The sequence below is a fragment of the Mustela lutreola genome, chromosome 11 (genome assembly GCF_030435805.1).
Source record: "Mustela lutreola isolate mMusLut2 chromosome 11, mMusLut2.pri, whole genome shotgun sequence".
NCBI lineage: Eukaryota > Metazoa > Chordata > Mammalia > Carnivora > Mustelidae > Mustela > Mustela lutreola.
Genome location: NC_081300.1, coordinates 36,174,527 through 36,198,884, shown reverse-complemented (window position 1 = coordinate 36,198,884; position 24,358 = coordinate 36,174,527). Strand labels below are relative to the sequence as shown.

The following is a 24,358-nucleotide window of genomic DNA, read 5'->3' as shown; positions in this document are numbered from 1 at the left end:
GGCTTCAGCGCTGTGACTTTGCAAGTGATCCTCCTTTGCTCGGTTTGCCTGCTGCTCTCCTTGCCCCGTGCAACCGAGCGCCACTCAGACTCTCAAGGGCTACATTGTTCCTGCTTTTTGCAGTTTACAGAATAAGCCATGTTTTATTCACTTTCTAAAATAAACAGCCACGTGAAGACCTGTCCTGGTTTTTTCTCCCCAACCTGTTGCTGGAAACGAATTGTGTCGTTATCACTCTGAGACAGTGACTTGCCTGGGACCCTGCCTACTCTGGTTCAGGCCAGGACCTGAGATTTCCTTCCCACATGGGTGTCTGAGCTCACTGTTGCCAGGAGTTTATTGTTAGGGACTGAATGTTTTTGTGTCCCCCAAATACACGTGTTAACCCCCAATGTGATGGCATTAGGACAGGAGGCCTTTCGGAGGCATGAGAAAAGAGCCCTCACGAATAGGACTAGTGCCCTTATAAAAGAGACCTCAAAGAGCTTCCTCCCCACTGCTGCCATGAGGACACAGCGAGAAGATGGCCATCTGTGAACCAGGGAGGGAGATCTCACCAGACACCAAACCTGCCAGCACCTTGATCTTTGACTTCTAGTCTCCACAAGTATAAGAAATAAATTTCTGTTGTTTATTTGCCACCCGGTCTGGGATATTTTGTTATAGCTGCCTGAATGGATTAAGACACATGCATAGTAATCAGGAAGTATTACTGTCATAGGGACAAGGAAATATTATATCCTGTTTATCCACAGTCTGGTAAAATACATGTTTTTGTTTTTTTGTTTGTTTTTTTTGTCGCTTTTTGAAGCTAACTAGGTAACTAGTTAAGACATTTTAAGCAGGAAAGATGCAGTCAGCTTATGGAGAAGAATTGGGAATTGGACACTTAGGACTGATCTACCCCTCCATGATTGCTTTCCAGCAGATGAAGTCAATGCACACCTTTTATATTCTGTGTTTTAGTCTAAACATTTGGCATACTTCAAAATGGACTTCATAATGTTAAGTGGGTGCATAGTTGCATTTATGTATTATAAGTGATTAAAATATACCCCTACTGAAAGATGTTTCTGGTTTTTAATTTTATAAGTAAGATTGGAATATACTCTGCTTTTAAACATAGCTATTCATGTATTTACTTATTCTCTTATTTTTCCTTCTGCTAGATTATTCTTGAGGAACCTGAGTCGGATTCCAGGACAATAGCTATGAAGATATTGCTGGGTATAGTCATAACAGTTTCCAATAGAAATGTACCAGTTTATAACTGTAGAATTTCAATAACATGCTGGCCCAGCCCTTGCGGGTTCCCTAGTCTTGGGCTCCCAGGTGCATCAGTGAAAAATATACTCTCTTTCCTCCCTGGCGTAGCCCCTTGTGCTTATGACTACTTGTTAGTTCCAAGGAAGAGCAGGCATAGTCTGAAGAAAATGAGCCAGAGTGGCTTCAGGATTTAGAGAAAGTAGCAGTGTGTCCAGCATGGGAAGTGGGGAGACTAAGGGAAACTTTGCAGAGTGAACAAGTGACCCCATCCCTTCCCCCACTCACCCCAGAAAGTGAGCTGAGGAGGCAGAAAGATGCAGGTCCAATGTCAACATACGTAGGGCCTTGGGCAAAGTTCAAATGGGGTCCATATGCCTTGTGCTTACATATTTAAAATTCACAAGTCAATAAAAATGTTAAGTAAGATGTGTTCGGCCAACTTTGACAAATACATCTTTATAACAAGCGAGAAGGACAGATATGAATTTAGTATTCTGACCCCTTGGCACTCTGCACAAGAATAGGATGATGTAAGGAGAGCTGGCCCAGTCCCTGGTTGCGAGCCATGAACCCTTTTTCTTCTCAACCCTGAGCCATGAACCCCAGATGTGTGGACACCTGATCCCATAGAGCTAAATTCTGCCTGTGCTCCACTGCAAACAGCCACTCCTTAACCTCATCTCTGGCCTTGGGGTGCCTCTCAGGGAAAAGCACACATAGGCCTTGGAAATATGTTCACTGTCATTTGGGCAGGGGATTCTGTGATCCCAGGTCCCTGGAAAAGAATCTAGAGAGAGAGGAGCCAGGTGGGCAGGGCTCTTGGTACTATGGGTTCCTTGCCTTTTAGGGAGTGGTGGGTAGAGTGAGGCCCTCTTAGCATGGAGGCTAAGGCAGGGGCCCTTTTTGCTCAGGGTTAAGGGAAGTACTGGTAAGAACTTTTCTGGATAAAGTTAACTACCCCAGAGAAGACCCAAAGGTACTCAAGGAAAAATCCATTTGCCTACCAGCTTGGTCTGCAGTGAAGCCCACCAGGCAAGTAGCTCTTCTATACCTAGACAGATTTTAATATGAATGAACAACTGAGGATCACAAGAATTTGAGAATGACTTCTGCATAAAAGAAAAAGACTGAAAGTAAGAGGAAATAAAAAAAACCTCAAAGAAATATAAACAGTGCAATGAAATCAAAACTTTAAAGAAAATGTAATGAATAATATCAGGGAAATCCTGGAGATAAGAATAAGATACGTCTAAAAAGGAAAATTAGAGAACAAGAAAGATTTCCCCAAAATTGAAAACCTGAATGCTGGAATTAAAAATTCAGTAAAAGAGAAGGCACATATAGTTGAAGAAATCCTCAAAAATGTGGAACAAAATAGTCAAAGAGATTAACAGATTGGAAAAGTTGAGAAAATTAGAGGATCCATTTGGTGGTCCAACATCCCAACAATAGGAGTTCCAGAAAGAGCAAATGGGAAAAAGCTGTGGAGAGAAAGGGATCAAAAACATGAAACAAGGGGCGCCTGGGTGACTCAGTGGGTTAAGCCGCTGCCTTTGGCTCAGGTCATGATCTCAGGGTCCTGGGATCGAGATTCGAGCTTCTCATTGGGCTCTCTGCTCAGCAGGGAGCCTGATTCCTCCTCTCTCTGCCTGCCTCTCTGCCTACTTGTGATCTCTGTCTGTCAAATAAATAAATAAAATCTTAAAAAAAAAAAAACATGAAACAAGAACATTACCACAAAACAAAAAACAGCATTTCTAGGTGGAAAATACTAAGGGAGTGTCAATATAACGGATGAAAAATAACTCATACTGGAGTGCTTCATTATGAAATTTCAGTATTTTAGGAATAGAGAGAAGGTTCCAAATTTTCCAGAGAGTGGGGAAAGAAAAGGTTACATATACAAAATTGATCATTTTTTCAATGGCAACAATGAAGCAATGCCTCAAAACTCTGAGTGAAAATAATTTTTAACCTGGAATTATATATCACGTGCGTCAGATTGTTGCAAAGTTGTCCACAACACTTACTTATATGTTGGTGTTCATGAGTGACACAGCATAAACTCTGAGTCTAAGGCTCAAGAGACCCTGTGGTTTTTGCTCTTGAACTCTTAGAATGCTTTGCTAACACAGCCTGTGGGAAGAGGCCAGGTCTACCTTACTGGAGGAGAAGCCACATGGAGGAGACATGAACCATTTCACCTGAAGTCCCCTAGACCAACCAGCTGACAGCCAATACATATTACCAGGTTCAGACAGAGGCTATCTTAGACCAACCAGCCCCAGTCAAGCTTCCAGATGAGTGCGACTGTGTGAGTGACCCCAGCTGAACCCAGCCCAAATTGCAATCGAGAACAAATGAAACAGTTATTGTTTTAAGCTACTACTTTTTGGGGTGGTTTGTTATGAAACAAAGACTCAATAAAAGAGAAATCAGTACCAAGGAATGAAGTGCTACCATCATGAAACTCCAAAATGTGTGGTACTGGTTTTGGAACTGGGCTGGGGCAGAGGCTGGAAAGGTGGTGAGGGAATTGCTATTCCAGTAGGCATGCAGATGAGGCAAGGCTAGCTTCTCAGATACCACACCTCTGATCCAGAGACCTGTGACCTAAACATACAAGTTTTCTGTCCCTTAAACACCTAATCTACAATGGTGAGACTGGGACGGAATAGACACTTTCATTCAAAAAGAAAGGGACTGTGAGACACACAGCAGTTACTGGCTGATGGCAATTCTGAACTCCAGGCAGGACCATGCTGCCTGTTGTTCCTGCTCCGGGGAGTAGGGTCCAGTTCTGTTCCCTGTCATGGTTCCCAAGTTGGCTGTTCTCCAGGGTTCTTAGCTCCACCTTCTGATAGATCCTTACTTTCCCAAACAAAACGAAACAAAACAAAACCTCAACAAACAAACAAAAAAGGCTCCATATTTAAGCTGCACAGCTTTATTAACCTGTTTCTTATCTACTGCAGGTTAGAGTTTCAGATATTTCTTCTTATTTTGAAGAATTTTAGTTCCCTTTTAGTCCAAATTTGCTGTGATTTCATCAACACAACTATCTTAAAAACTTTATGGATTTTTCTATCAATCTTATTAGGATTTACTCCATGTTCCAAACACTGTATCCATAATTCTTTCTCATTCAGGTCTGTTAGGCTATGGAGTAACAGCCTTAGGATTCTTAGAAACCCCTTTGCTTAAATGAGAATATCTAATAGGCACTGCCTTAAATCTTCCTGAAATCTTATTAAAGGGTCTTACAGCCACATTTTAAAATTGATCTTTACCAAAGTCAATTGCAAGCTGGACAGGCTGGGGATGAAAGATTATTTTATTTTACAACCCAGCAAGACTTAGGCCTTCTATATTTCTGCTAAATTCTGCTTGCAAACAGAATATTATTATATGCAGTTAGAAGCACCTAACAGACACTCTCGATACTGTCTAGAGCTCCCCCAGCTAAGTGGCTAGTTCATTAGATACATTTTCATTTCCCAAACTACTGTAGGCAGTTGGGTAGTCATTTTGCCAATCGTTTCACTGCTACCTAACATAGTTAACCATATTCTCAGTCTTCAGTTCTAGTTTTCTCACCGCTTTTCTGAGGCAGGACCTGGTTTCTTTACATGGTAGTCTCAGGTCAACATTCTAAGAGGGTGAGAGCAGAAGCAGTAAAACTTCTTGATCTCTCATTTCAGAGGTAACACAAAGCCACTTTCAACATATCCTATGTGTCAGAGAAAGTCACAAAGCCATCTCCATTCAAGCGGTGGGGAAATAGTCCCACCTTTTATGGAAGAAGAAGAAAAGTCAGGTTGCAATATAGTGGGACTAAAAGGAGTGGGAAGAATTACCGTGGCCATTTTTGCCAACAAAACAACCACATTGGACAAGTGTGAGGATAGAGAATGCAAATACCTCCAGACATAAAAGTGATCAAAAACTTTTCTTTTCAGGAAAATACTAGGGTATGTATTGACAAAAATGAGAGTATAAGTCAAGAAAGAATAAGACAAGTGATGGAACCAGGGGCTCCCACACAAGAGAGAAGACAAGGAACTCTCCAGGAAGATAGGGTTGAGAGAGCCACATTCCAAATGGGAGCAGGAGCATCAAGGACACCCAGGGGAGTATCTCTGAAAAGGATATCTTAAGAGAAAACACAACACTAAGAAATTATTTGACAGTATTGAAAGAGACATTTTCAGGGCTGTTGCAGGATATGGGAAGACTTAAACAGCTGTTCAGGGAAAAAAAAAAAAGCAAGTAAAAAAATTGAAGCAAATATTAACTTCAGAAAAACAGAAAGTTGTACAAGGAATGTCATGTAAACAAGTGCACTACTTGGCACAAAAGGGAACAATATTGATATAATCATCATTTAAAAAATCATTGAATAAGAACTTAATTAAAATTTTGAGAAAACTGTTTTGGGAAGATGAGAAAAGAGAATGGTCTGTAATGAAGCAAAAATCTCATTTAGTGTGAAAGAAAACCGATGCATTATCTAAAACTCATAGTTCAAAATGTCTCTGTGTACTTACATGGTTTAGAAATGGGTGCCTCTAAAAAAAAGTTGCCTCTAAGAAGTGGGGTGAAATGGGAATGGTGGGATGAGAACGGGGGCTGTAAAGTAGGAGTTGATTTTTGTTGTTATAACTTCTTATTACTCTTGACCTTTTAAATGAAAAGAAAGCATTATATTACTATAAAAAATGATTTCAAAAAATAAGTTGAGGAAAAAACATTGACTACTAATCAGGAGAAAAAAAATCATTGCTAAAAGTAGTCTCAAGGGAGTGTTTGGGGCAAAAATCCTTAAAAGAACTAAGGATAACTTACATAATTAAAAATTTTAAAGGTTTCACTTTAGTGCCAGTTGTTGTTGGAAGTTTTGAGACTGAAACTGAGTAAGGCAAATTCCAATCCCAGAAATTTAGAATTTAGTAGAGCATAGGTAAAATATACATAAGCATATATGAAAAGGGCTACCATAGGGACATGTAGAAAGTAGTCTGAGACCACAAAGCAAAGAGAGACAAGCCTCATTTGGGGTTGAACTGGAGATGGCTTTCTAAAAGAGCTGACCTTAGAAATGAGTGGTGAAGGATAAGTGGGTTTAGGTGGCCAACTAGATAGGGTAGAGCGTTCCAGATTAGAGAAGCTCACCATGAAAAATCCCAGCATGTTTGGGAAAGGGTAATAAATTAATCATGCTTTGAAACAGGGTAGGAAGCAGGGAATGACCAGGATGAGCCTAGCACTGGTAGATTGGGGAAGATCTTAGAGGTTCTTGTGAGTCATGCTAAGGCAGGTGGCATGTAAGAATTTTACCCTAAGGTGTGACACATTAAATGCGCATCTTAGAATGATCACTGGTTCTGGAGAAGCCAGTAGAAGATCAAATATGGGATTTGCACCTGAGGAGGGGAGACTGACTAGAAGACTAGACAGGAGGAAAGAGGTGAGAAATATTTCAGAGAACGAATCAGTGATACATTCTAGTGACCAGCTGCAAGAGAGAGGAGTCAAAGATGACATTCAGGTTCCCTCATCCATTAGACATCTATTGTGTACCTTTTTTGCGGTGGGCTCTCTGCCAGGCCCTGGCAGGGGGTATGGGGAGTCATATGGTTGAATATATTTTGGTCATTGCCTTAGAGGGCTTTTTTATTTAGTGGGAACACAGGAATAAATTAATAGTGACTGTAGCTGTGCTGCCTGTTCTCAAGAGGAGAACAGATTCCAGAGGGACTCAGGAAGAAGCTGCCGAGGAGGGAGGAGGAGAGCCTGGAGTTGGTGGAACTGTGGGAGCTGGGGAAGAGAGTTTGGGGAAAGGGTGGTCCGTGGTGACAGATGCAGCCAAGAAAGTGGGCACGCGACTAAGGCGTCCCCTGGATGGGGCAGTTAGGATGGCACTGATGATCTCAGAACAGCAGGGGGGTGCCTATCAGGTGTCGCTGGATGTGGAACGAAATGCTGGTGAAGGTACAGAGAAAGGAATAGTTCTCTCTTTCAGAGGCTAGTCAGGAAGTGAAGGAGAGATAAGCCGGTGAGAGGGAGGCTTTGTAAAGGTGCAGTTTGAAGACGGAAACCACTTGGGTGTTTTTTTCTTTTTTTCTTTTCTTGTTGGGACCAGCTACCTAACGTGTAGAGCCTAGCACATAAAGAAAATTTGGGGCCTCTTGCTAAATTATTAAGACTTGCAAGACAGCACCAGCAGGGCATGAAGCCAGTGTGGGGCTCTCCTAAGAGCAGGGCTCTGTGACTGCGCTGGTCCGATGCCATGAACCCATCCTTGAATCTCAGGGGAAAGAGCCCAGGGAGGAAGGAAGAGTGGGGCTGCTTCAGTGACAGAGCCTGGTCCCAGAGCAATTGGGAAAGGAGCGACTCAGAGTCCAGATGGAGGTAGAGCCTTGAGTGAGAGAAAAACAGGGCTTTGGTCATCTACTGAGATGTGGGAGACAGAGGCTATGGATGGAAGATGGAGAGGAGGGGGTGCTGAAGACACGAGTTTGCATACTGAACCATCTACAGGTAGGAGGGCTAAATGGGTCACCGAGAGTGGCCCTGAGCTCAGCAGGCATTGGCAGATGGAGCAGGGACAGAAGCCAGCCTGGGACAGGAGAGGCCCAGGGAGTGGTGTGGCAAGAAGGCTCCTAAGAGGGTGGGTGGGGATTCATTTTGGGACAGTGATGACAAATGGGGTGGCCCGAAAGACTGGTGGGCTCTCTCAGTGAGGAGGGAGTTGGGGATGAAAGTGGGAAGGTAGGAGGCGTCTGGCAAGGGAGTAGAACTTGGGGGTTTAGTATTCTGGCCATAAGCTGATGGGGAAGTTGGTGTAGGGCCTGCCCAGAGGACTCATTCAAAGAGTTAAGGAGCAGAAGTAAGGAGAGCTAGGAGTTCTTCTGGAATGAGCAGAAGTGTCATTGATCATTGTCATTTTAAGGCCAGGCATAAGTGTTGCATGTGTGGCAGGGAGAATGCATGGAGGGGGAATGCTTCAGGTGCTGGTGAAGGGAGCACCTGGCTGGCGAATTCCGCCGAGCGCCCAGCGCCCAATGCTTGATCTCAGGTTGTAAATTCCAGCCCCATGTTGGGTATAGAGATTACTTAAAAATTAAATCCTGAAAAAAAAAAAAAAAGGTGCCAGTGAAGGGGCCAAGTATGGGACAAGGGTTTCTTTCCTCTTGAAACCAGAAGAAAGGGTGAGAGATGACTTAGAGCCACCTTGTAAATAGACGCGGATGTTATGAGCCGTTCGGTACCAGCCCAGGCAAGGTAAGAGGAACCAGCAACGTGGCCACCACCTGGGAAAGGAGAGAACCGTGGAATTCCTACTGGAAACGGAGGGGGTCGCCCGCGAGCAACGACGAGAGCAGGAGGCGGAGAGGTGTCGTCCCGGGGCGCCGGCCTGGCCGCTGCGGGCAGGCTGCAACATTTGCTTCCACGTTCCTCGGTAGCAAGCAGGTCTCTAAGCCTCCGCCGCCCCTCCGCAATTCGGTGACCTCGTCCGCAGCTCCAGTTAGGCTGCAGTGATACAGAGGGTCAACCAGCGCCCACCAGGTGGCCCCGGTGTCATGCACGGCGCTGGGGTCCTGGGGCAGAACCTGCAGTCCCCCAGTCGTCTCTCCTAGCACCCCTGAAATTGTTTCTTAGGAGCCGCCTGTGTTCCCCGGCTCACCTTTCTTCCTTTAAGCTTCTTTCTCCCAAAGAAACCTCCCGGTCACCCTTGCCTGGGTGACTGCCACCACCCCGCTTGCTGCCGAGGGCCGGCTCCCTCGCCTGCTGGTGCCCAGCTGGGGGTTTTCAAATCCAGGGAGCAGAAACCCAGCGCCGCCTCCTTCATCTGGAAGGCGTTAAGCCCTCTCCCCGATGCGGAAGACAGGATGGCGATTCCCTCCAGTTCCCGGAGCTCGAAGGGGTACAGCTCCGCGGGTGCTCCCTACGCCGAGCGGCGCACGTGCAGCGGGCGGCGCAAGCGGCGCCTGTGCTGCCGGAGTCAGCCCGAGGGGGATCCCCGCCCCGCCGCTGCCGGCAGCGGACTTGGCGCAGGGCTGCGGAAGCCGCGCGAGCCGTTCTCCCTTTCCCTTTCTCGCGGCAGGTCCCACGGGTCGGGGCAGTGCGGCCGGGCGCTGGGGGCCGGAGGAGGGGAGGAGCAGGGAAAGGAGGGGACACAGGGGCCTGTGGGCCCCGCCCCCGCCCCGCCCCCCGCGGTCGGAGCCCGGGCTGCAGCCGGGCGCGCTGGAGCCTGCGAGCCCGCGAGCCAGCGAGCGGCGGCCGCGGCCTCCCCTGCTCGCGGTGTGACCCCGGCTTTCCGGCCCGCGGCCCCGCCGATCTCGGCGCCCGCGCCCCAAGGGGCAGGGATGCATCATGGCCACGCTGGCTTGCCGGGTGCAGTTCTTGGACGACACGGACCCTTTCAACAGCACCAACTTCCCCGAGCCCAGCCGGCCGCCGCTGTTCACGTTTCGCGAGGACCTAGCGCTCGGCACCCAGCTGGCCGGGGTCCACCGGCTGCTGCGGGCGCCGCACAAGGTACGGCCGACCGGTCCAGGCTGGGTTTTCTGGACGCAGCCCCTGCTGCGGAGCGCGCGGGGGTGGGGGCGCAGCGGGCAGGCTGCGGTAGGCGCGGTCCCCACCCCCCCGCGGGACAGGCGCCCAAAGGCAGACCTCCCCCCTCCCCGTTGGGCAGAGGGGCCCCGGGCATCCGCCGGCTGGCGCGGGATCTCCCGGGCGTGAGAGGAGGACAGCCCCGCGCTCCGGCCCAGAGCGGGCGGGGCCGAGCAGGTGCCGCGCCGGCCCGAGGCTGGATGGAGAAGGTTCCCGGGCTCGGGGCCGTTAGCTCTGCTGGGTGGGCGGGGTGGAGCTGGAAGCCGGAGGTCGGCCCTACCACCTGGGCCGACGCTGAGCTGCGCGCGGAAAGAACCGGGGCCCCCGGGACTCAGGTCTAAACCTCTCAGGCCTCTGGGGCTGCTGCGGGCGGCCGCGCGACCCTCGCGACAAAGCACGCTTCCCAGGGGACACCTCCTCCTCCTCCTCCCCCCGCGGGGCATCGCCGGGGACGCCCACTGCGCACTGAGATAGCGCTCCGAGTAGTCCCCTTTTCTCCCGAGAAGCAGGTGGCCTTGGGAACCTTAGAGGAGCAGTCGCTGTGGGAGGAGGGGCGGGGGCGCGGAGGGGCGGCGCGCGCACAAAGCCTGAGCCTCGCAGCCCGAAATGAGTGTCCCCTGGGAAGAATGGCTTCTCAGTCCACCCGATAGAGGCTTTTTTCTTCTTTTCTTCTTCTTCTTTTTTAACCCTTTGCAGGAGGACAGGCCTCTTGCAAAGTGTGTGTTGTAAAGAGCCAGGCATTGAAAGCTGGCCATTTGGTTACCCAAGTAAACCCTTCCTCCTACTCAAACAGATTGCACCTTGAGAATTACCTCCCAGCACATTTTTTTTTTTTTTTTTTTTTTTTTTTTTGCTTAGGGTTCATATCAAAGCTTGGAGATGATTTATTCTTTGAAGATCAACATTGATAAATATTTGGAAGAGATAACCCTTGATACCAAAAAGAACAAAATTGATTTTTCAAAATTCTTTAGATTTCTGTATGATGTTCACTTGCCTTGGAAGAGAGGGAGATTGCATGTGGAAATGGTGAACTTTGGCAGTGCCTTTTTTCTCCCTCTATTAGTAGTGTTTCAGTGCTTTACTTCCCTACTTAATTAGTTACCTGTTTTCAGGGGTGAGAAATGGGGCAGTTCTATTTCATTCTCTTCATGTTGGTGCAGAACAGACGTCACCGTTTGGAGGAGTCTCTTTGGTCATAAAAGCAGGTTGGATTAGGAAATGGAGGGACAGAATGATGTATTGTGAATTCAGTTTATCAGAACCAGTTTTGTGAATTATTTGGGTCTCAATCTAATCAGTAGATTGAGTTAAAAGTTTTCAAAGGGCTTTTTTTGGCATCATGATATTCCATTCATTATGATCTCTGATTACAGTGATCTTTTGTTGAAACCACAGAAGGCTCATAATTGTGGTCCTATGACCTTGAAGTGGTTTTCTTGGATTTCAAACCCTATATACATAGGTTGACCTTTCAAACTGGAGGCTGAAGTACATTTTTATGTTTCCCTGGAATAGCCCCATAGTCTTGATCCAGTGTCCCTGGTCTGGTCTGGTAGGAGGAAATCCTGATGCTCCAGTGTCAGCTTTCTGCACCACCACCCCTCCCGCCCCCAGGAGCCACAGCACTGAAATTGCACTGGCTCACAGAACTTTCTGAGGTGTCCTCTGCAGAATAAGCAGAGTCAGAAGGTATCCCATAGAACCCCTTGACTCCTTGTCTTGGCAGCCAGCCAGACTTACTCCAGCATCTTTTGCTCAAAGACCCCTACAGTATATTCAGATGTTTGGCATTGTTTTCACATCTAGAGCTGAGTGATTGGCTGGTACTATTAGCCAGGGTTCTGTGAAACGGAACTCAGGGCATTTATGTGCCTAGGTATACATTCATGTTTGAAGATGCGTGTTAGTTTCTAACAGGGAATCTTAAAGTCGGATGATCCCCTGTGAGAGAGAGCTCAAGAATTTTGATCACGGCCATATCAGTATACATCCTATGTCACATCGCTAGGGATGTGAGCGCACGGTCTCACTGAATGCCACATGCCTCTGTGAAGGGGATGCTTTTACGATTCCTATTTTGCACATGAGGAAACTGAGGCTTAGAGCAATGAAGTAACCTAGTTTCTCTGCTGGGAGTCGAGAGCTGAGATTCAAGCCAGGCCTGAGTGTCTTGAGGCCCCCTCTTGGGGCTGCTCTGCTCCCTGGACCAGCAGTGTGGCTGTGGATAGAAGCAGCACCTCCTGGGGCTCATCCCATTAACCTGGGGAGCTTGCCAAATCACTTTTGTGTGCCAGGTACTTTTTGGCCTGGGGCAGGTGAATGTTACAAGCATGAGTAAGAGCCCTGAGGCAGAATTCCTGGGCTGGTAGAGTTCACCTGAGTGGAGGAACAGATAGTTACCAACCCTGCTGTGAATTAGCTGGTGGTGAGGGAGGGGGCAGACTGTCACTCCAGGCCCTGCTGTGAGTAAGGCTGCCCACACCACAGGGAACACTTCTCCCAGGTTGGGCCTGGCCTTGGCAAGATGGGGAGTTCTTGGGTCAGGACCATCTGTGCGATGGACAGGAGGGAGAAGTATGACCGTGGGACATGCAGACACCCTCGGTGTACCCAGCCGTCCAGCACAAGCAACTCTCCGGGGTTAGTAAACTTTTGTTGCTTGAAGTAGATCACACAGACAGAAAAGTGTGCAGGGCACAGGTGAGCAGCTGGAGGCATGGTCACTGAGTGAACACACCTGCGTAAGCAGCATCTGGAAGGACCTGTGGCGGGTTCTCATTTTTATAGCCGCCCTCCTAGCATTCTCCTGTGCTGGGAATCTGTGAACTGGATAACCTCATAGGTCTTTCCCAGCCCAAACTGGAGTCTATGCATTTTTTCTTTTCTTTTTAAAGATTTTATTTATTTGAGAGAGTGAATGAGAGAGAGAGAGAGAGAGAGAGCGCGTGCCCGCACCAGAGGTGGGGAAGGGGTATGAGCAGAGGGAGAAGGAGAACAGACTCTCCGCTGAGCAGAGCGCTCTACTCAAGGCTGTATCCCAGGACCTGAGATCATGACCTGAGCCAAAGGTAGATGCTTAACTAACTGGGACCCAGGTGCCCCATGTGCATCTTTTCTCAACTTAATGATATATTAATTTAGATCATGTCTGCTAACTCCTTAAGAAGTTAGTTGTTTATTTAACTAGTATCATCTTGGACAAAATGACATATTATGCTTATTATGCTTTATCTTCATTTTTCCCCCCAAGCTGCTAGTAGTTCCAGGGAAGATAATTAAGTTAATGATGAGTTTGATAACGAAAAGGTCAAAACAGATGCTGTATTTTCACTGGGGAGATGTTTGTTTTGGTGGTTATATGTTCTGTCTGGCCTAGGTAAGGCCTTTTGTTCTCAAATGTTGCTTAAGTAGGTGTTTATTTCTGGTTTAGTGTTTTAGAGAATTATAATTATAGGACTTCTAATTTAGAAAAATCTATACAGTAGAAATAGTAAGTCATAGGCCTTTCAAAATTTAAATGTGTTTGGATTGATTGATACAAAAGGCTAAGGATTCTTGTTTCCTTTTGACAGCCAAAAGTCAAAATGGAGAATATTTTTACAAAAAAAGAGACAACTAGTCTACCTGTTAAAATGGCAATTAAGACCGTAATTTAGTTCAGGAGATGTTTTGGTGCCTTTTGTGGACTAGACAGAATGGAGTGATGGTAGTGACCATGTTCTAGGGACTTGCCTGAGACAAGGAGCGTCCTAGACTTGCACCATCTCGCCATGTCCAGGGATCACCTAAGTACTGGTACTGTTGCATGTCATAGTAGAAGAAACCCAGAGCAGACGGAATTCCCCTGGTCACATGAATGGGAAGTTTCAGAGGTGGCATTTGACACCAGTCTGAGCTCTTAATGACTCCGTTTTATGTGTTGGATGTCTTCCTTCCAGGCAGCCTGTCCATTTGCCAAAGTTCTTTTCCAACATGCTTTGGTGATTCCTGTGCACACTGCAGTAGAAGTGGCATGGATTATTTGAGGTCATTTAGGTCAGCCTCTCACTCGGTGGGACTCTGATTTGTCTCCCCTGTTGCAGATAAATTCCTAGAGGGAGAAGACCTGGCTGTTCAGTTCTGCCATGTTTCTCTTGAAGCTAACTAGTGCTAAGATGGCGCGTGCTAAGTTGATTGATCGGTGTTAGTTATAGAACACAAATCCACTGGTATTATTGCTGTAATGAATTTCCACCTTAATCCTCTTAAGGGACACATCTGTTTGCTACATTACATTCAGATTTTTAAAAGATGAGATCACTGGTAAAGTTGGCAAGTGTGTTGTGTCACAGAGCATCTTAGGACAAAACTGTTTGAAGAATGTTGTATGAACTGCTAAGAGCATCTCTGTGCCAGCCGAGTTGAATCTGATTCTACCTTAATTAGCTCAGTTGGTTGGAGCTGGGCTATTGAGATCAGGATCATGGGATTGAACTCTTTATGGGTCAGCTGCCTTTGCTTCATGCATGGCCACAGACAGCTCAGTAACCCAGCCAGACGTCCCGCAGGTGCTGTCAAGACCCCCTGCAAGGATCTGGGTTGGAAGGGACTGGCAGAAATCTTTGGGGGGGTAGGGGAAGGAGGCGTGTAACGGGAGTGTGCTGGGCACTACACGGTAGGCCCCCATGCATAACTTCATTCATCCCCATAACAGCTCTAGCAGGTGGACAATAGTATTCCCAGGTAACAGATGGGGAAACTGAGGCACGGGGAGGCTAAGGAGGTTATCTGAGGCCACACTGCTTTTAAGTGAAGGAGCTGAAATTTAAGGTCAAGTCTTCTTCTTTTTCTTTCTTTCTTTCTTTCTTTCTTTTTTTTTTTTAACTCCAAAGCCTGTAGCCAACTGTGTCCCATTATTAGAAAGCCAGCAGAGCACATGCTTTCTGTGCTGGGGGAAGCGCAGGTGGGGGAGGGGCCGACTACGTTGCCTTCCCACTCCACCGCTGCCTGTCACCGGGCTGTGACTTAAATGGTTGTGCTCGGGTAAGTTCGTCCAGGGAGGAAGCTTTGTGAGTCTGTGCCTTTTGTCCTCAGAGTCCAACCTGGGTCCCTCTGGAAAACAACAGAACTGCCTGCCTCCACCCTCCCCCTGCGGACTCTGAAATGTTAGTTCTTAATGGTAGCAGATTTAAAACTGATTAACATGCTGAGGCTGCCGCTGAGCACCCCTCCCCCAGCCTTCTTTCTCCTCCAGGGTTTATTCCTCTGTGCAGAGGAAACTTTGAACATTCGGCAAACTTCTCTGCCCTCTTCCAGTCGCCGCTCCTGGCACCCTCCTGGTGATGCCCCTGGTGCCTGTGGCCCGCTCTGGAATGTCCCCAGTGTAACCTGGCTTTCGAAGCAGGGACATTTTCAGAGTCTTGGGCTTGTCAGTGTCGTCAGCTCCTTTACAGAGACAAGCAGACTGCTTTTTGTTTTTGTTTTTGCCTTTCTGGCAATTTTATTGGGAAGTGTTTTTGGATCTTGTTCTGAAGTAAGTAAGAAAGAATGGGGAAAATTAAGTTACAATGAATGTTAAACCTTACCACAGGGGTGCAATCAGCAAAATCCAGATTGTGGGCAATTATAGTCTCTCCAAAAATTAAACTGCAAAGAAAAAAAAAAAAAAGAAGGGAAACAGATTCAAAGAGATTTAAGAGATATATCAACAACCAATTACAATGTATGGCTCTCATTGGATACTAATTCAAACAAACACATGGTTAAATAAATATTTGAAGTCATCAAGAAAACTTGAATAATGACTATTTGATATTAAAGTTTATTAAATTTAAATTAATAAAAATAACATAAATTAATTTGATATTAAACATTAAAGCATGATAACAATATTGTGGTTATATTTAAAGGCAAGTTTGTATTTTTCAGAGATACATACTGAAATATTTACAGATGAAATTATAGGATGTCTGGAATTTGCTTCAAAATAATCCTGGATGAGGGGAAAGTAGGTGGATGAGTTTACGGGGGAGTAAGACAGAATGTGAGTCCAAGTTGGATTATCGGTGTATGAGGAGGTCATTATACTGTTTTCTATACTTTTGTATATGTTGAACTTTTTAAATAAAAGAGATAAAAAATTAGGTTATGAGTTCCAGTGTTCCCTTTGGGATCCGAGTCCTTTCATTAAGTGTCACGGGTGTCCTGGGTGTGTTCACTATGGCTGAGGCCAGTCGTCAGCAGATTTGCTGTTGTGCTTCCACTGGTATTTTCTTCCCATCCTGATGGTTGCATTCTCCTTAGGATCTTTGAAAAACAAGTGTAGGACATCAGTCTTTTATGTTTAGGATTTCTTTCTAGGCTCGGTCCATTCTTATGATGAAGCCAACTCAGCAAACATCCATCTCACAGACTCTCGGTTTGGTAAAGGAAGGGTTAAGGTGGAGAATTTATATGAGTAGTTTCAGTAGATGCCCTCCAATTTTTATCACTAAGCTGAGATGTTGCTCAGGCTATAATTAATGATACTGGTATAACGGCCCTCAGTTTCCCAGTGGCTGGTAGAGCCTGTGACTTGTTCTCTTGACCACACTCGAGGTCTTGATTTCCTCGACCACCACCTTGAGTTTGCCTCGGGAGAACCACCCAGAATGCAGAAGACAGCAGTGATGCTGTCATGTATTTGAAAATGTGAGTTGGCGTATGTTGGCACACTGACAGGCAGCTTTTGATTTCTATGGGCAGGTTAAACCATTTATGGATGAGTTATTGTTGAGGGGGGGGGAAGATAGATCATTTAAAAAAAATAGATTACCATGCATGAGCAAAATTATATACCAGAAGTTGATCTATTTTTAGAGCCACATAGTAACAAATGGTATTACATTGTGTCTTTTTACAGCTCGGGAGCATACTTCCTCTTCTCAGCTTAGATTTGTAACCAGAAATCAAAATTTTGAACTCTAAGGGGGAATGTTTAGAACTTAATATCAGGAAAAAAAGTCTCAAAATTGTGAACACATTGGGAAAAAGGGAAAATGTTAAATAGCTTGCCATTCAATATAGCACAACGCTCTTAGATTTGGCTAAAGGGACACAGAAAAATGGATTTGTTGATTACCTCATCAAGTATTCTTAACATTCTCAGAAAGAAGAAAACACAGAAGGAGACTTTCTTGTTATTGATTAGGCTCTTCTGTTTCTTCGGGCACTGGTATCGTGGCGCTGAATGGAATGCCAGGTCCCCACCAGAGTGCACAGGACACACCAAGTATTATTCTGAAGTTCTCAGAATGGAAGATGTAGCAGACGCAACTTCCGACTGGTCGTCTTCTTCTTCTTCTTCTTTTTTTTTTTTTAAGATTTTTATTTATTTATTTGACAGATCACAAGTAGGCAGAGAGGCAGGCAGAGAGAGAGAGAGGAGGAAGCAGGCTCCCCACTGAGCAGAGAGCCCGATGTGGGGCTCGATCCCAGGACCCTGGGATCATGACCTGAGCTGAAGGCAGAAGCTTTAACCCACTGAGCAACCCAGGTGCCCCCCCCCCCCCCCGGTCTTCTGATTGGGTGCTTGGGGGAGAGAATGAGGAGGAGGGTCCTTCTGGCTAAGTTGGCGTCACACACCGTACTCCAGCCATTCACTTTGCCTGTTCATACTGGCCAGAGTTTTGACTAAAGGAGTTTATAGCACTTACATTTTATACCGCTTTAGTATTTGCTTTGTTTTCCCTATGATTTCACCTTCCCCAGTCCTCTCTGCATGATAATTATCAATCCAGAGTCAAAGGTGAGCCCCTCATGACTTGTGAACACATGCGTGTGATGGTGTTGGCTCTGAGATAGCTGACTGCGACAATGCTTCCTTCCCCTCCCCTACTGTAATTTAATTAAATGAAATTCAATATTGTTAAGTTTGCTGCACCCCACAAACCTACCTTTCAAGCCTTGTGAACAGTTATGCAGGGACTTCTGTCTGGTTCTCTGATTTCACCAGGGAGGCTGTGCGCAGCTGCGGGGTAGGGGCGTGGGGCTCCTTGGGAGAGCAGCAAGACAGAGGTTGATGATACCCCAGTCCCAGAAGAGTTGGGGGGCTTGGAGCCCAGTCTTCAGCGGTGCCACCCTGACCCACAGGCTCAGAGTAGGCGTTGCTGGGCTGTCTGCTCCATTGTCTAGCTGTGTGTTCTCGTGCTAAAGCCCCACTGGCTGACTGACTGTGGTTCACAGTACATACATCTTGACATCTGGTGGGGTGGACGTTCTCTTCTTGCCTTGCAACATAGACATTAATAGGAAAAAGATGAAAAAGGTGAAAGAGGGTCCCTTTAATGGATTTTGAAGGAAACCTTACCAAACAGGCCTATGTGACCCATTCAAGAGGGAAGAGAGAGGGGCACCCGGGTGGCTCAGTTGGTTAAGCGTCTGTCTTCAGCTCAGGTCATGATCTCAGCACCCTGGGAAGGAGCCCTGCCTTGGGCTCCATGCTCAGCGGGGAGTCTGCTTGTCCCTCCCCCTGCTTACACTCTCTTTCAAGTAAAATAAAACTTTAAAAAAAAAAAGAGGAAAGAGAGAGAGAATATTATTCTTCTGCTCCAAACCTCCCTCACCCCCTCTCCTTCAAGGTCAACTCCAAAGCCCTTGAGTAGCTGACCCATTGGTTCATGAAGATTAGGTTGGTTGGCCAGTTTTATGGTCAGTTTGGTTTACTGATGTAGCCCTAGAGCCTAGAACAGTGCCTGGCACAAAGTACATATCCAGTAAGTGGTTGTTGAATGAGCACATTACCATAACATTCAGAGCTGGAGGGAAGGAAGAGTGGTCTCATTCCAACTCTTTCCATGCAGAAGGTCCTTCTGTAAAACCTCTGGCCTACGTGTTCTAGAATGAGAGGGACTAGTTTCTTCTCCCTTCATGGGCAGCCTTTTCCATTTTTGAGCTCTTTTTGTTAGAATTTATTCTTTATTTGTGCCTGATTTTCACTTTTAGAAGTGGGTTTTCATAGCTTCACAGATGGGGATGGAGATGGGTCTGGATAATTTATTGGCTGACTCTGCCTAAGAGGGTAGAAATAGGATGGATAAGCCCAAAGGGCCGTGACTGCAGGGGTTGGTAAATGGAGTGAGCTGTGACCTGCGGATAGTGCCTAGAAGGGGATGCTGGAAGGATCAAACTTGTCCCTTTCCCCTGTCATGGTGGAAGTAAAAAGCTCCTTTCCTGTCATGTTAATACGGAGAAATATGGTCTGTGTTCCTTACCTGAGTCAATATTATCTGTATTGGTCTCTGTATACTTGGTACCCTAAACTGTCTTCAGACTTGTGTTTCTACCTGGTTGTGAACTTAAACTGCATGTTTGGAATCCAGAGTGATGTTGCTGGGGAGAGGTTACCATTAGCAAAGCTGGATTCAAGGAGAAAAAAGACCAAGAGGCAAGGAGTCTACCCACGTGAAACTAACAGAGCATCTGTTCCCAGCACAGAAGGAGCGCGTGGGTAAATTTGGAAACTGCAGAAAAGCACACTGAAAAAAATAAAAACCACTCTTCTCACCACCCGAAGGGACCCAATCACTCTTACCACTTTGTGTCTTATCAGGCTTTTACTAGCTAGGCATTTTGAACTGTAACATTACGAATACGTTCCCAAGTCATTAATCCTCTTTAATGACAGCATAGTGATCCATTCTGTGCCCATGCTGTGGTCCATGGAAGCATTGCTCCCCTGCTCTGTGAGGGAAAGGGCTCGGTCTCTTTTGTTATTTGTTATTTTGTTATTTGTCCCGTGCTTGGTGCTTAATAAATACTCATTAAATGAATGCAGGAGTGAACGAGCCATTGGATGTTTAGGTAGTTGTCAATATAAAAACACAGATAAAGCTGTAATATACATGCTTGCAGAAAGAAAATCCTTGTGCTTATGTCTAATTATTTTCTTAAGATGAATTCCTAGGGGTTCAGTTGCTGAGAAGAAAGGGGAAGAATTTATCTTAGATGGCAGCTATTGCCTCCATTTTAAGAAGAAGGTTGGTGGACACGTTGGAGGGCTGGGGAAGAGCTAGGCCAAGTGGTGAAGCCCAGCTCCTGGGTGACCTTGTCCGGATATGGCAGTTCACTCACGACTGAGAGGAACATTAGAATTCTGGGACTACCACCCGGTGGGACTCAGAGAAGACTGTTGAACCCTTTGTAAATTATGTAAATGTATGTATCCCATTGCCTTTCCCTATTTTCCGGTGGGACTCAGAGAAGACTGTTGAACCCTTTGTAAATTATGTAAATGTATGTATCCCATTGCCTTTCCCTATTTTGAGGGACAAAATCATGACTATACTTTAAAAGTCAAAGCTAAACTTAGAACTGTTACATTGTATGCATACAAGTAACAGTACTGTGTTCCTAAGACAAAGATACATCTCATTAGATGCTAATGCTTCCAGAAAACTGAGGAGCCTGGATGCTGCAGGTGGGGTAGTCAGTGACTCCACCTCTTTCTAGAGACTTGGCAACACATACAAATCATAAAAATAATTATTTTTGACCCAGGACCCCCCTTACAAGAATTATTTGAAGAGACAGATAAAAATACAGAAATACTATATGTATAAAGATATTCAAGGATTATATTAATAATGAAGAGCTAAAAAAAACCTCAATGTTCCATGACAAGGGAGATATAAAATATATTGTGTTTTATTATGGACAGATTATCAGGTAGCTATTAAAATAACTCATATCCTCGTGCAGGCGGTTATAACAAAATGCCATATAGATTGGGGGGGCTTAAACAGCAGACATTTATTTTCTCAATAGTTTTGGAGGCTGGAAGTCCAAGATCAAGGTGCCGGCAGATTTGGTTCTTGGTGAGGTCCTCCCTTCTGGCTTGCAGATAGAGAACCACCTTCCTGCTGTGTTCTCACACAGCAGAGACAGAAAGCTCTGGTGTCTCCCCCTCCTCTCTCGCTTCCTTTTCCCTCTTCTCCCCCTCCCCTTCCCCCCTTTTCCATTCCTTCCTTCACCCTTTTCCCTTTCCTTTCTCCTCCTTCCCTCCTTTCTCCTTCCTTCCTTCCTTCTTTCTTTTGTGGTTTCCGACCTTGAACTTCCTTTTCTTACAAGGGTAATCTTATAATCCCACCATGGGGCCCCACCCTCATCTAAACCCAATTACCTCCCAACGGCTCTACCTCCTGATACGACACGCTGGGAGTTAGGGCTTCAAAATACGCATTTGGGGGAGACATATTCAGTCCATAACAACCCACATGAATCATCAAATTGTACATATGGAAATGTAGCAAAGAAATGTCAAGAATGGAACGAGTAACTTCCTTCTCCCAGACCGGCTCCCATGGCTCTTCTTCATCTTACTCGTTACAAACGCGCCACGAGAACTGAGTCAGACTGGATGCCTCTGCTCGCACCCAGGCCCCTCCTCTCCATTCCTGAGTCTTCTTGGCTCTCCTTTGGACTCCGGCTCTGGAAAACAGCTCTCTGATCCGTCCCCCACCCGGTTCCCTGCCTCCTCCTCCTTTGCTCTGGTGGATGCCACTATTTATGGGGGGGAAGTCCCAGCCCTTCACAGGGACACTCAGGGTTCTCTGTGACCTGGCCTCTCGTCTGCCACTCCCCCATGGTCCCCGACTGTCCTTCCCTCCCAGCCCTTCCCAAACCCTGTGCTAAAATGCTTGTTCTTCTCCTCATAGGCTGCCCTGGATGGTTGTTCAGGTTCTTGCCTCCACCTGGCCTGCCTTTTCAGCCCTCCAGCTGCCCCCAGACCCAGGTGGGCTGTGCTCCATGCGCCCCCTCACCCATGGCACCGTGTGTCCATCTTCTCACTGGGCGTAACCCTTCCGGAGCGGGAAGTGTGTTTAACTTACCTTCCTAGTTCCCTAGTTCAGGGTTCCTAGCACAGTGCCTGACAAGCCCTAATACATAATTTTTGAATATTTGAATGAGTGTTCAGTGGAAAAGTACGGTATGTATTTCCATCATGATGATTACAAGAATTGAGTAGACTTCACTTTTCAAGATCCCTCCTCAGATCCCTGGTCTGAGAACCTGGTTTGCGTGTTACAACGTCCCCACAAATGGCAGGTGAGTGAGGGACAACCAGTTCTTCCATGTATAGAAACCTTGTTTTCTGGCCTTTTCCACACTGGGTCTGTGCTAGGATCTCAGAGAGGAAGCCCGGGGTCGGCAAAAGAAGGCCCACTGTCCCGTCAGGGGCATCTCCTGTTGGGGCTGAAGGGTGGGGATGAGGCTGGGTCTCCACTGCATGGGGTGGTGAGGACTCCTCCAAGGGGTCCAGTTTGAGGCCTGTCGTGCGAGATGGAGAAGCAGCACCCCCTCATGTGCCAGATATCCCTGTTTGCCTGGTTCCTGGCCTTCCTCATGGCCTTGCTTACTGTTCCTGCCCAGGCTGAGCCATGGGGAGGGCGAGGAGAGTTGTGAGCATGTGTGAGGGCCAGGGTCGCTGAAGCTGGGGAGGCCGCTGCCGCTGTGGTTAGCGGGAAGCCCCTGGAGGAAGGTGGGTCTGGGAGATTGGAGTGCTGTAGGGAGAGTCCAGCCACCCTTCTTGCCACACAGGAAGCTTCAGCCCTCTGCCAGCCGCGGAGGTTGTGGATAGGTTTTATTTCAGGTGATGACACTCGGCTCACAGGGATATATTACCCGTTGGTCATATCAGATCACTGTTTCAGGCTGCAGGAGTGCTCCGGCTGGCTCCTGATCACAGCTTCCAGAAATCACCAACCCCCTGGCTTCTGCAGGACCTGGTGCTACCTGAGGGGCTAGTGTCTGGGTGGCCAGTGCCTGGTTGTGGGAGAGGTTATCCAGCCCTTCTGGGGGTCCTCCATTCAAGGTCCATAGCACCGGGTATTTGGGCGCAGGAAAGAAGAGCTCTGGCCTTCCTGTCCAGAACAATAGTCAAGGATATGAGTAGTTTTTTGTTCCCAGAACTGGGTGCATTTTTGTGGACAGTGATTCATAGCTGAATTTGCCTGTAATAGAACCGCGGCGTGTCTGTGCAGTTTACAAGGCATGGGGACATAGGTTTGCTGGCTGATCCTCACACAACCCCAGAAGGGGGTGAGATGGGTCATTTAGGCTCCATCTCTGAGTTAAGAGAACTAAAATCAGGTTGGCTTCTTGACTGATGCCCAGGAACAGCCCCTCAGTGGATGGCAGCCCTAGAACTGTGGTCCCACGTCTTCTGTCCTCCAGGTCCCCAACTCTCTGTTCAGTGGGGACTCTCAGCATCATCCTCAGTCTGTCAGAGATAAGCATGGGGAACATAGGTGGACACCCATGTGTAGAGTGCCTACGAACAGGAGGAGATTCAGCTGAGTTCATAGATGTTCTGTGTAACCGGTTGGTGATTATTTCTCTGAGAGCTGCCGAGCAGAGCTTGGTTAAGTGGGAAGCTTTCTTTCTGTCAAGGCCCTGATCTCAGGCCATGAAAGCCATCTCCTTTATGGTTAGGATTGGTTGGGGAAATCAGTCATAGACACAACAAAGAATGAAGTAACAACGGACAGGCAGCATATGACTCACGTCTACATGTGACGTAGGCGGCCAGGGCTATGGAGATGTCAGAAGTGGGAAAAATCGACGTGGGCTCGCATTCCAGAAAGCCTCCTGGTGAGAGTGGGAAGGGTTGAGTGGATGAACGGAAAGGTGAGACGTGGATGGGACTGGAAGGGGGTGGGGGTCAGGTCTGGATGGCTCTGGGCAAGTGAGAACAGTTCCCGATGTGGAAAGGGAGACCCACGAGGGTGGGCGGAGGGGCCGGGCTGGCACACTGGGCTGTGGTCAGTGAGCACAGAACCGTCTGAGAAGTTGCTTCTGTTCCATGTAATGGAAACATAAGGGAGGAAACATAAGGATGGAAAGAGGAGAGAAAAATGAAAATCTGAGAAGGGGAAATGATCACCAAGAAAAGGGGAGAGCAAGAAACGGGTCCGAGAAGAAGGGAGAGTGATGGACAGGCAGTCCCTGAAAAGCCACTAATAAGACTGTGTGGGAGGAGGAGGATGGTTGGGGACAAGCCACAGGATGGGCCTGGCCTGGGCCTGGAGGGCGGAGTCTCCCGCTGCCTGCGGCCCTGGTCACTGCTATTCCCAGTGAGTGCAAGTGTCAGTCGAGGGCTGAGATGACCCTTTTCAGGGACTTTCCCTCCTTCCTCTCTTTCTCCAACGTTTATGCAGTGTCTTCTCAGCGTCAGACTCTGGGAGGGCCTGCACAGTAAAAAATCAAAAGCAAAGGAAACCAGGGTCAGCAAAATCACAGCGGGTGACCACTCCAGCCCAGTCTGTGCCTTCCATAGTCCCTCTCTGAAAACCTTGGACCAATAGCCTCCTCCCTTACAGGGCTGTGTGGACAAAAACAACAAAGGATCCTACCATCGCATTAGCAGCTCTAGCCCCAGCTGCCCTGGGGCGGGGACCTGTTTCCTGTCCCTCATTCCCCCACTAAACCTGTGACCGCAGAGCGCCATGAAGCCGAG

The 24,358-nt window shown here is 47.1% G+C and overlaps 2 protein-coding genes across 17 annotated transcripts in view; both read left to right on the top strand.

Moving 5' to 3' along the window:
* The window catches only part of MOCOS (molybdenum cofactor sulfurase), a 61,225-nt gene extending 60,159 nt beyond the window's left edge, over nt 1–1,066 (top strand). Inside the window, exon 15 of the mRNA XM_059140282.1 lies at nt 412–1,066. Within this exon, the coding sequence (XP_058996265.1) occupies nt 412–537 (126 nt within the window). The 3' untranslated portion in view covers nt 538–1,066. The remainder of the gene's footprint in view (nt 1–411) is intronic.
* An 8,422-nt stretch (nt 1,067–9,488) lies between these two features.
* FHOD3 (formin homology 2 domain containing 3) overlaps nt 9,489–24,358 on the top strand; it is a 458,821-nt gene continuing 443,951 nt past the window's right edge. For 4 of the 16 annotated variants that reach the window (XM_059139157.1, XM_059139159.1, XM_059139160.1 and 1 more), the window contains exon 1: nt 9,489–9,807. In XM_059139157.1, coding sequence (XP_058995140.1) covers nt 9,643–9,807 — 165 coding nt within the window. In that variant the 5' untranslated portion in view covers nt 9,489–9,642. The remainder of the gene's footprint in view (nt 9,808–24,358) is intronic. The other 12 variants (XM_059139163.1, XM_059139162.1, XM_059139161.1 and 9 more) reach the window with 4 other exon arrangements.